Genomic DNA, 12,165 nt, shown 5'->3' with positions numbered 1-12,165 from the left:
CTGTCCGTTACACACCTTTCTCGCGCACACCCTCCCGTTACATCCTCTGTAACACTCACCACAGGCGTGCATGCTTCCGTTACATCCTCTGTAACACTCCTCACTACGCGCTTCCATGTGCTCTCTCGCACACGCGCTACGACCGACTCACTCTCGACAGCACACTCACTCCTTGGCACGCACTTTTTCCTCACACACCCCAGAGTCGGACTTTCTCGCACACCTCCTCCTTCGCACACCGTACCTGTTGCACACTTCACCAACGGCCTCTCACGAACACCCGGGTCCATCTCGACCCCAAAGCTTATTAAATCACCTGGTGCATCATACGCACGACCATATTGGTCACCACTTACACCGGGTCCCCTTTCTCTTCGCTTCTCCTCCATCACCTGCGAATCCCTCATCCGGTTAATGAGCACATCATCACGATCCGAACACAGACTTTGGACCAATTCTTTTACTTCCTCTTTTATCTCTTTCTTATCCTCTCTCCGTCGCTTCTTAATTTCGCTCACCCCTTCTTCCACTTCTTCTAATTTCTGCTTCACCTCCTTCATCTCCTCGTGCGCCCCCTTAAGTTCTTCCTCTAACTCCACCTTATTTTTTTCTATGTGCTCCCGCACCTCCCGCTCTTTAACCTCCATCACCTCTACCACCTTGTTCATTTTCCTCGTCAGGTCCTCATGTACCGTCTGACACTCTTTTTTAATTACCCCTACGTCCTTTTTCATCTCCTTCTGTGTCGATTTTAAACCCTCTATTACCGCTGTGTTCTTCTTTACCTGGTCCCCCAACTCCTTTTGTCCCACTGTCAGCTGTTCTACTCCCAGCGTCAACTCCTCTATACCACCTTGCAATTTTACAGTCCCCTTTCTCACCTCCTTCTCCATGCGCTCCTCACAGTGCCTCACCTCCTCGCGCACTCCTCCGACCTCCTCACTCACACCTCTTCTGATCTCCCCTTTCATCTCCTCCATCTCTTTTGTAGATGCCACCCTCATCTGTCCCAATTCATCCCTCTGAGCATCCAATTTACTTTCTAACCCGATTTTCACCTCCTCTATCTGGTTCCCCATCTGTTCGATTTCCCGGGCGGATTGCTCCCCTATTTCCCGCAATTTGTCTTCCATCCTATTTTCTAACCCCATTAACCCATTTTTCACCCCCTCTATCTGATTCTCCTGTGCAGCCATTCTATTTTCCACCCCCATTAACCAATGTTTCACCCCTTCTATCCCATTGTCTAACCCCTCAAATTTCTAGTCTAATCCCTTAAAATTATTGTCTAGCCCCTCAAATTTCTTGTCTAATCCCTCAAATTTGTTGTCTAGTCCCTCAAATTTGTTTCCTAATCCCTCTATTCTACTCCCTAACCCTCCGATCTGGGCCCCCATGTCCTCCCTCAATTTCTCGCTATTGGACACCATGTCCTCCCTCAATTTCTCGCTATTGGACCCCATGTCCTCCCTTAATTGCTTGCCCATTCTTTGTTCCAATTGTTCGCTATTCTGGGCCAACAGGGCCCCTATTTGCGCCATGAGGACTTGCATGTCCATCGGCGGCACGGGTACAGCTACCGCAATCCCCTGCGCGGCGCCGACCTGTTGTTCGCGCTCCTCTTCCCCATGCCTAGCGCCGCCATTTTGCGAACCTGCCGCCCTCACTGCTTCGCTCTCCTCATGTCCCTCAATTTGGTCCTGGATTGACCCTGCCTCACTCTCCTCTACCGGAACCCAGCCGTCTTGATCTCCCATAGCGCGACTTTCAAAATTCGGGTTTTTGTAAAACAAAAGCAATTTCGGTACTTTATAATTTTGACCAAATTTTGTCTAGATGTTTTTTTTTTAAATTTGGTTCGGGCCTCGTATCCCACTCCTGACACCAGTTGTTACGGACCGTGGATTGGATGTTATTTACCGAGCGGAGGTAACCGCGGCCGAACAGTTGCTCCCCGTTTCTTCCCTTACACTCACCCGATTCACCCAGACATTGGCCAAATCGCGCTATGCTAAATCAATGATGGAAAGGACACGACGACTGGGATAGATGAAACGACGCAAGGGGTACAGTTCTCAAGACCTCCGGAGGAGGGTATAATTACAGTGGTGGAGAAAAGGGGGTAGATTACAAGGCAGAGTGAGGTAAAGACACAGAAGAGATGGGCACTTAAATACCGTCTTATCTTATCCCTGACAGACCACGGACAAACGGACAAGGTAGACTTACACAGGGATTGATGGCAGGAAGGGACAGGTAGGTCGATGGCACAAGGTGCACCTTGGCTCGGGGACAGGATAAAGCACGGTTCAAAGATGCAGGGAGGTCTCACAGCGCTCGGTGGTGGTCTTGCTTGCTCCAAGCTCAGCGCGCATCTGATGTCACCTCTCTCTCACTGCGCATGCTCAGCGGGGAGTGACACGCCCTCGGCTGGTTGGTTCCGCCCCAACTGGGGCCGGTCCGCCGCTTCCATTGGGTGCGGGGGTTACCGGGCTCCGCCCTTGACGAGGAGCCGACAGGGAGCCCCTGTTTGGTAACCCCGTCGAGCACATGTCCGATGGCGGCTCGTTGGGAAGGCCTGGTGTCCTCCCACCACTCCTACCAAGCCGGAGTGAGGACGCGCACTCCCTGCGCTCGTTGTTGTTGTTGTTGTTGTTGTTGTTGCTGAACTGTGAGGAAGAGCTGCGGGGAGGTATTGGGAGGTCCTAAACTTCCTAACGGTGCCATACAATCACATTCTGGTGCAACGAAGGGTCAGAATTAATGGAAACGAATCCTTAACTGACATAGACTAAGAATAACTAGCAAGATGTCCTATAGTTGTCTTACATGAGATGCGGTGAACCTGGATGCGACATTTAATGGGGGAAATAGGGGGAGGTCGGGTCTACAGAGTGTTGTTTACAGAAACTGGGACTAGGGAATGGGGGATTGGGGAGAGTTGGGAAGTATTGAGGAAATAGGTGAATATTTACAAGCGGATATGGATGGATGCAAATCCCATATACGCAACAATATATAACAAGCCCCGCCCCCTCGTGGCGGGGACACAGATAAGCAGCTTACTCTGACACACCGCCTAAACACAGAACCTATTACAGGTGAGGTTCCCTATCATGACAGCCGGACACCTACCTATGCAGATCTACCTAAATCTAGATATTCCCCCTACCCCAAATTCATAACTATATATATACGGTATATATATATATACAGACTTGGCATTTAATATGGAATATTTTTTTTGTGGGGGTGAACTTACTTTTCAAGATGACTTAGAACCAAAAGTTCATTGGAATTATGTTGAAATTATTCTAGATTTTGTTAATGTGACCTTTAAAAGAAACAAAAACCACATTTGACATTTTGAAGCAAATAAATTGATCCTTGAAAGTGATGTAAACTGATATCGAACTCAATTCATGGACAGTACTGTGTTAAACTTCTGTACGTTTTCCAGAAGTATCTCTTTATTTTGCACATTAGCCAAAAAAAATTTCAACAAAAACAAAAGTTAAATTATGACTGGGATTACGGACAGTAAAATTACAGTTCAGTACTTGTCCTGAAAATTACAGATTTATTTCTTCTACACTTATCTAATACCAAGTCCGTGTCTTTATCCTTTACGATTAAGATGAGTTATTCATTAGTCCGTCCCCCATGCATGGGGTTTGCAATCGCTTCTGTCTGTGTGTCTGTCTGTCTGTCTGTCCAAGGCATTTGATCTTTTAACTATTTGAGTTTTTGTCATCAAATTTTCAACAAAAAAACTTACGTCCTGTGAACGTCCAACTACATCCCAACTTTTCATACAAATAATGCTTGTCTGCCCATCGACTGTCTGCTCTTTCATGAGCCTCAGCTTTGTCATTTTAAAATGACATTTTCACAAAGCCGTTGGTTCTTCACAGGTGTGGAACTCGACAAGACCTCAGGGCATCAGACCCATCCCCGACTGGCTGGAGACCCAGGGCATGGCAGAAGAGGTTCTCCAAGCCGTGATTACGGGCCTGGGGATTGAGATCCTCGGGGTGCTCTGTGCCCGTGCTCAACCCACTCCGGCGAGGGTTGAACTGTGTTCGCTTGCTGCACAATCGTTCACCCCGACCATGTATGCTGAACTCTGCCGTTTCATGGAGTCCTGCAGTGCGCAGCAAAGCTCCGAACAGGCCATTGTGTCAAGATGTCGAAAAGAAGCTGAGGACATGCGGGGATACACTGGAGTCCTGCAGATCAAAGTGGAATACGAGGAAGATCCTGAAGAGAAAAAGGACCTGAACAATGGTAAGTCGTGGGAACTACGGGCAGTTCATTAAGTATTGACGAGTAAATGATGTTGATAATATCAAAGGGAGGCACAAAGCGCCCCTCTCTTTCTATAAGAGATCGTTTCTCTGTATGCAGCCTTTAACATGGGGACTGAAAATGCGTTTCTCGGCTTCTACTGGACGAAAGCAGGTGCAAATTTCAGAAGTAAATGCTTTGTACATTGTGGTAATGTGTTCCAAATTTCAGCAACGTCCCTTTATCCATTCTTGAGTTATATTTAGAAAACCCTCGAAATCACGTTGGTGGCCGTCCGTCCGTCCGCCCAAAATGTGTTGGCGCTCATATCTCAAGGACTATACATTGAAACTAGCTGAAACTTGGAATATACATCGGCCAATACATCTAGTTAACGGCTCTCGAAACAAATTCCACCTAAGTGCTATCGCTTTTGCTTAAAAATTAAATATATATAAATAAATATACATAAATATATATATAAAAATATATACACACTTTATAACTCTTCAAAATATTATTACACAAATCAAACATGCTGGCCCAATGGCCTAATGGATAAGGCATCAGACTCCCAAGATGGGGATTGTGGGTTTGAATCTCGTCTGGGTTGAATATTTTTTCCCCCTTACTTTTTCAAGTCTTTTATATAGTCTTGAATAATGAGCAAATAAACATCTTGTGCAATGAGCCAATGCATTTTGTTCATATTTAAAGCGTAATTATTCTTAAACCGAAATTTCAGCGTCATTATGAGTATTGTAACACATCAAATTGCTTATTATATTGTTTGGAAACCAAGGGAGGAGTAGCAAAGGGCCCCTTCCTTTTTTTGGGACGGTTTCTCTGTATCCAACTTTAACATACACACACCACCGTTTAGAGGCCATTTTTCCCCGCAAAGCGGGGGTTGGCCTTTTTCGGGGACCGTGGTTGTTGTTGTTTTTTGGTCCCCTTTAACCCCTGTAATTAACCCTATCCAACTTTAACATGAGGACTGAAAATTTGTTTCTCGGCTTCTACTGGTATATTGTATACTAGCTTGGCTCGGCTCGCTGCACTTGTCTCACCACACGTCGTTACAGAGGTATGGGTAACTTTAGGAGGTATGGTTTCGGTATATGGTACCGAAACGGTATATTACTTATTGTAATTACAGAGGTATGGTTTCGCCCACTGACGAAACTCGGCTCGAGAAAAGTTCATACAAAGGGGCGCCAATTTGACTCATGCACCTGCATGAAGAAGTAAATGTATTTTATTTGCCAGATGTGGGGTGCCCCTTTATATGAACTTTTCTGGAGCATTACTTGGTTCCTCTTAAGAACACACGGGTAGTCCAGCATGCACACGAGATTTTTTTTAAATCTCCCTTCTTTTCTCTACTTTGCCACATGGCACATACCCATATATAAAGGGCCTTTTCTATGCTCCTGGCATTTTACCCAAGAATTGCTTTAAAACACAGGAACTTATTGTCAAGTCCGTGGCCGATGAACACTGGCCTAAGACGAATAGCCGGATGTTGTTACGCCGAGGCGTAAACCTGAACTTGGCGGGATTAACTTTTCGCATGTGCGGGAAGGACCCAAAGCCTTACCTGAACGGATGGCCACCACGGGGTCTATTCCTCGAACCCACAAACAAGTAAATGAATACGACACAAAAGTAAAATGCAAAAAATATGGGTTTAATGAAAATGCTAGAATAACAAAAACGAAAGGTAAGGCAAAACGAATTTTTTTATTATTTTTTATTTTTTAGTATACAAGATCGAGGCTCCTGTAAGAGCTAACATCAATCACACAAAAAAACGGACACACAAAACATACAATAAAGGGAGCGGGAGACAAGATGGGGAGAGAGAGGGAAGCATACAAGTTCAACAGCAGAGAACAGGGACAACGGAAGATCCGTGGGAGGGAGAGGGCTTGGGGGGAGGAGGCATGGGAAGGCGGGGGTGGGGGTGGGAAAGGTATAAAACACATGGACACTGCTAGGACTTCCAGGAAAGAAAGAAGTCGGGATTTCAAAAAAAAAAAGTGCATCTGGGGTGAATTAACGGGGGTAGAAAAGATCAAGGTTTTGGATGGGGAAGACAAGAGGTGGTGGTGAACAGCTGTTTTAAAGACCTGGAGGGAGGCGTTAGATTGAAGAGAGTGAGGGAGTTTGTTCCAGAGGTGGGAGTAAAGAGGAATGAAGGAGTGACGGTGAGCAGAGAGTCTTGATTTTGGCAATTTCACCATAAGAGGGTTACTGGCAGATCTTTTGCGACCTGTAGGAATATTTGGGGGACAGAGCACAGATTTTGTCTGATGGAGGTGCCTCAATATTTGGAATCTCCCGCGATGAAGCTAAATCCGAGGTCCTTTCACTCACTCACCGCAGGCAGGTAGGTGGTCTTTCTGTCTTCTACCGACTCCTATATGGCCTAGCTTCCCTCGCTCCCCCAGTGCCTCAGAGTGAAAGGCCCTCGGATTTAGCTTCATCGTGGGAGATTCCAAATATTGAGGCACCTCCATCAGACACAATTACACGACAGGGGAATGATAAAGGAAAAGAAAAATGGTTTGGTGAGTCGGCCGATACTCAGCTTTGCTCCGACGAGAACAAGCGCGAATGGTCTCTGAGTCTCCATGTGGGAATGCACAAGATGGCGCGCATCGCCCCACGGCACACTGAGCCGTTTAGCGGCAGCAAAACGTCCTCCTCCTCCGGTCGTTCCATGCTCCATAAAGTTCCGATGAATCTCTCAGTCACACAGGGCACGAAGCGCAGCCGTCCTCCCCCCAGGCCAGAACAAGAGAGAGAGCCTTTTTCCACAAGCTCACATGAGCCAAAGAATGCAACTGCCCGCACCCAACACCAGAACGAGAGAGAGCGGGAGGAGGGACGCGTCCTCCTTTTTCCCTCGCCGACGTAACTCCCTGATCAATCCCCGTACCCCATTACATCATTCCATCTACACGACCAATCATCCCTTTGGGGCGGGGCCTCACGGCCTGGTTGATGCCCACTGACGAAAATTGGGGCGTGGCCTGTCAGTTACGATCCTTCGAGGCATAGTCGAGCTGTCTTTCGGGAATGTTCGGCTGGGCGGGGTTTAATTGCTGATCGCAATGTCCTGGTACTGTCGGCGATTATGGTTGTTCTAATGGCGGCCCTTTTAGATGATATAAAACATAAGGGAAAATCACAGGAGCAATTACATACTGGGGATTATCCTTAAGCCCGGCCTAATTAGCGTAGCTCCACCCCTCGAATGGAGACACATATACGATCTTATGCTCTACAGATTCCCTACTTAGTACATCGAGGTTCCTCTTCTTCGGATCACACGGTCCATGCTAAACTATACATTCCTATCTCCACTAAGGTATTTCATCCCTACTCCCCTCCCTCCCCCCCCCCCCCCCAAACGTAACATTATTTTACTGAGTGTCTGAAGGTCTTCTTCTTCTTCCTCTGTTGCAATAGATATGTCTTTTGGATTGAGCTCATCAACAGGATGGAGGTGACAGCTGGAGATCTCGATGTGTGAGTCTGCATTCATAATACCATCATCCCGATAACATTAAATAAAAAGATAAACCTTGTCCCAGAGCGGGAAGAATGTAGGAGATGTTTATGGAATGGACAAGATTGATACAGAAGCAAACACTCAGGAAGGAAAAACTGGAATTTTAGAAATAGGTGGGGTAGGGTATTGACGGGGGTAGAAAGGATCATTGTTTTGGAATGGCGGATGATTTGTGATGGAGGTGAACGGCTGTCTTGAAAACCTGGAAGGAAGAATGTGATTGAAGAGAATGTGGAAGTGGGTTCAACAGGTTGGAGAAAAGAGGAACAAATGAGTGGAGATGATCAGTGATTCTAGATTTAGGAATTTCAGCAGAAGGCCGTTGCTGCTGCACCCTGTAGACACATGGGGTGGACAAATCACGGTGAGGGCAGATGGTGCAAGACCAGAAAGAAGACGGAAGTAGACAGAAAGAACACCGACCTGTCTGCTATGGGAAAGTGATGGGCCCTTGACTCTGCTTCATCACGGGAGATTCCAATGATCTTGAAGCCCTTGGTTTCCACAGTGTCAAGCTGAGCAAGGTGACGCAGGAGTGCCAGCCCAGATGGGAGATCAGAACCCCATCACGCTGCTGATGAAGGCCTTGGAAGTGGGTAAGAGTTCAGGTGTGCCAAAGAAGTACTTTACATGACGGGGGATGTCCAGTCGGCGATTGGATTTGGAGGCCAACTTTGAAATGTGATTTGTCCAAGGAGGATCATGGCTGATAGTGAGACCCAAGAGTGACTGACCCTCTTAAAGAAGATTGTTGAGAAAGTAGGTGGGAGGGTTTGCCACGTGGTCCTTTTCGAGAGAGAAAGAGAAAGGGTGAGATTTGTCAAGATTGAAATTCCAAGTGTTTGACCAGCTTTTCTTTTTAAATGCAGCAGTTCCTTAAGTTATTGAGTAAGGCATTCCAAAATTTTGATCCATCTACTGTATAAAGATGTGGTTATGTACAACCATGTTAGGGATAAAGTGGAATTTGAAGCATGATGCTGTCGTCGTTCTTGATTGGTACAGATCAGAGACCTTGTAGTCACAGATTTGATGTGACAGTTGAGGTTCTGGTCAATCATGATCTCATAGAACGGACAGAGGACAACTCTGGGATGTTAGTGCCATTGATTGTCAGGGCTGTAGTAACTCTTGTGTTTGTTTTGAGATATTCGTTATGTGATGCATCTCAGAGATAGTAACTTGCTGCTTGTTTGTCCAGTAAAGTGTGGATGTTGAAAATCAAGATGGCAACCAATGAAAAGACGCAAAGCGTGGAATAATGAATAATTATTAAATTTTAACAAAAATGATCAATCCTGTGGAGTTTCTCAGATTATTGAGGTGGACAGTTTATTGATGATTACCTGTCAAGGACATCTGTATTGAAGAACACCTTGTGGGGGAGGTGAGGAGGGGGTTCTCTGCCAGTCTGTCCCTCTGTTCTCTCTGTCTGTCCGTCTGGGCGGGGTTTATAAATCAAGTCGCTGCCATTTTGTTTGCTGCGCGTTATGTTCACCAGAGACCTATAACATTGGGAAACAGTTTAATATTGTTTTTACAGGAGAAGATGAAGATGAAGAAAAAGTACAATTTAGTGATCTCCCGATGTGGTACTGTGGCGATGTATTCTGGTGACGCAGGTCTATAAGAGCTCCGCATGGTTGCTGTTGTTGTTGGGCGTCAATTTTTGAAACGTGCACCAATTTGTCAGACAGCACCCATTGGGAGGGGGGAGAGAAAGAGTGGGATGGGAGGAGGGAGGGGTGGCGTGAGAGGAGGCAGGGAGATCTGGTCACATGACAGGGGGACAGCAGATCCTCCACTCAGCAGATCCCAGCCCGGCAACGCTGTTGTTAGATTTCTGGTCTTGTTTTTAATTAATTCAGTGCAGTACCGAGATCTGACAGTTCTTCATTTGTGTGAATGGTCTTCACAGGGAGGCGGATGCAATTCCACCGGATGTTCTGCTGCACCTGTTGCTCTCACTTCATTACCGAGACTGCTTCGACAGTTGCAGAGGCAGTGCCAAGTTTCTCCTGATAAAAGTTACTGATTCACTGGATGTCCACATTGTACGTACACTCAACAGAAGTCTTGTAATTGCAGCGTATGTGATTATGGGATTTATTTTATCATCATGCGAGATAAAATCCTCCAATGGAGTGACGATATGCACGAATCTTCTTCAAAGACATTCTCCAGCATCTCACATCTCTTATTGTTGGTCTTTCTGTCACATGATGAGGTTTCTTTCTCTTTTCTTCTTGTTTTACATTTTGTAATCATCGTCTTGAACAATATTTGTTCCAATTTGCTTTTTCAAAGCATAACTTTTCCAGTTTGTGTAAATTTATCTCTGAAAATAAAATGAAAGATTTGGGTCAATTTTTCAGGAAACAAAAATGTCTTGAAACATTCTTTGTCAAAAATGTTTGTTTTTGAAGGAAATACAAACAAAAAACAATACTGAAAGCCTCCACCGTGGCACTAGTCGGCTGGGATCATGCTGGAGGCACGTGCTGTGTGGATACCTGTCCGCAGACGACCTTTCCAACAGCGACAGTTGGTGCCAGCCAGGTGTGACCATGCCATTGCACCCAATCTGATTGTCCAGTTGATCCTGTGATCCCATTCAACAACACGGCGACAGCTCCAACAGCCAGATGTTTCAACGCAAGGACCCTGTCTTTGGGTCACAACACTCTGCGCTCGAGGCCCTGAGTGACTGGACCTTCCTCAGGAAGCTCCTTGTCGAATCTCACATTATCTTTGTTCCAGGCCTTTTTATGGATTTCATGAGGAGGTGCAACCAACCATGTGACCACAACTGATCAAAAAACAACCAAATCACACCTACCTTCACGCTGCTTGTCTGGACATACCTGCCACAAGATAGGTGTCTTCTTTGCATCTGTAGTATACCTGCCATGAGCTGATCAGTCCCCGCTTCATGGGTACCTAACATGGAGTCTCAGCTTTCTTTTAAACATGTAATATGAATACCATGTGCTGAGATAAAGCTGAGCTGGTAATGTTATGCCTGCTCTTACAATTGGACACACACATGGACCTACCACCTCACAACTGTAATGGTGAGCATTAACTCATGTACTACACAAGTACTTCTTGTCGCACACACACCTTGTTTGGGTACCTGGTACCCGTTAATAGGTGAACAAGATGTGAACATGAAATACATTGCAATGAAAGGTCTGACTCTGACGTCAGAAGTGGTGCACAGGATCCCATTGGGGATTTCGAGCAACCTGTTGTCCATGTGAGTGGAGAAAGTCAGCAAAACAGGAAACGTGACCTCTATTGCTCGGCCAGCAGAACAGAGCTGTGAAGCACGGAAAGTAACCAAAGTCATCACACAGGAACTAGAATCCTTTATTGACATTGGTCGAAAAGATTTTATGGACTAGTGTGCCTGTTCATCCGTTGTACCAAATTTTCATTTGGTCTTTACCGTCCTGTAGCAGTGTAGCATACCTGCCTGCTTCGCTCAGGTGGGGGGGGGGGGGGGGGTCTTTCAGATCCTCGGTGTCTTTTGAGTCCTCTGGGTCTTTTGGATCATCTGGGTCTTTTGGGACGTCGGGGACTTTTGGGTCTTTTGGATCCTTAAGGACTTTTGGGTCTTTTTGATCCTTGTGGACTTTTGGGTCTCCGGGGTCTTTAGGATCCTCAGGGACTTTTGGGCCATTGGGGTCTTTTGGATCCTCGGGGACTTTTGGGTCTTTTGGGGCCTCAGGGACCTTTGGGGTATTTTTGGCCCTGTGGGACTTTTGGGTCATTTTGGTCCAAAAGGGTCATCTGGATCATCTGGGTCTTTCAGATCGGTGTCTTTTGAGGGGGGGGGGGGGGGAGGGGTCTTTCAGATCCTCGGTGTCTTTTGAGTCCTCTGGGTCTTTTGGATCATCTGCGTCTTTTGGGACGTCGGGGACTTTTGGGTCTTTTGGATCCTTAAGGACTTTTTGGTCTCCGGGGTCTTTAGGATCCTCAGGGACTTTTGGGCCATTGGGGTCTTTTGGGTCATCTGGGTCCTTTGGGGCCTCAGGGACCTTTGGGGTCTTTTTGGCCCTGTGGGACTTTTGGGTCATCTGGGTCATTTTGGTCCAAAAGGGTCATCTGGATCATCTGGGTCTAAAATCCTCAATTTTCATCCGATTGACCTGAAATTTGAAGAGGATTTGCATATCAGACTGAAGTCAACCACCAATTGTGTTTGGGCCAAAGTTCAACAACTTATTTTAGGGATTTCGCAAGTATCGTGCCATGCACGACATATATCTATTTGTTTGTTTGTTTGTCCAGGC

At 46.3% G+C, this 12,165-nt stretch overlaps 1 protein-coding gene across 1 annotated transcript in view; it reads left to right on the top strand.

Moving 5' to 3' along the window:
* Window positions 1-10,224, top strand: part of LOC144889859 (uncharacterized) — a 38,024-nt gene extending 27,800 nt beyond the window's left edge. Inside the window, exons 2-4 of the mRNA XM_078771063.1 lie at window positions 3,915-4,287; window positions 7,765-7,824; window positions 9,786-10,224. Coding sequence (XP_078627189.1) covers window positions 3,915-4,287; window positions 7,765-7,805 — 414 coding nt within the window. The 3' untranslated portion in view covers window positions 7,806-7,824; window positions 9,786-10,224. The remainder of the gene's footprint in view (window positions 1-3,914; window positions 4,288-7,764; window positions 7,825-9,785) is intronic.
* Window positions 10,225-12,165: the final 1,941 nt, after the last annotated feature.

The sequence above is a fragment of the Myxine glutinosa genome, chromosome 1 (assembly GCF_964187855.1).
Source record: "Myxine glutinosa chromosome 1, kmMyxGlut1.1, whole genome shotgun sequence".
NCBI classification, from domain to species: Eukaryota; Metazoa; Chordata; class Myxini; order Myxiniformes; family Myxinidae; genus Myxine; species Myxine glutinosa.
Note: the sequence above shows the minus strand (reverse complement) of the source record. Positions and strands in the feature narration are given on the sequence as shown.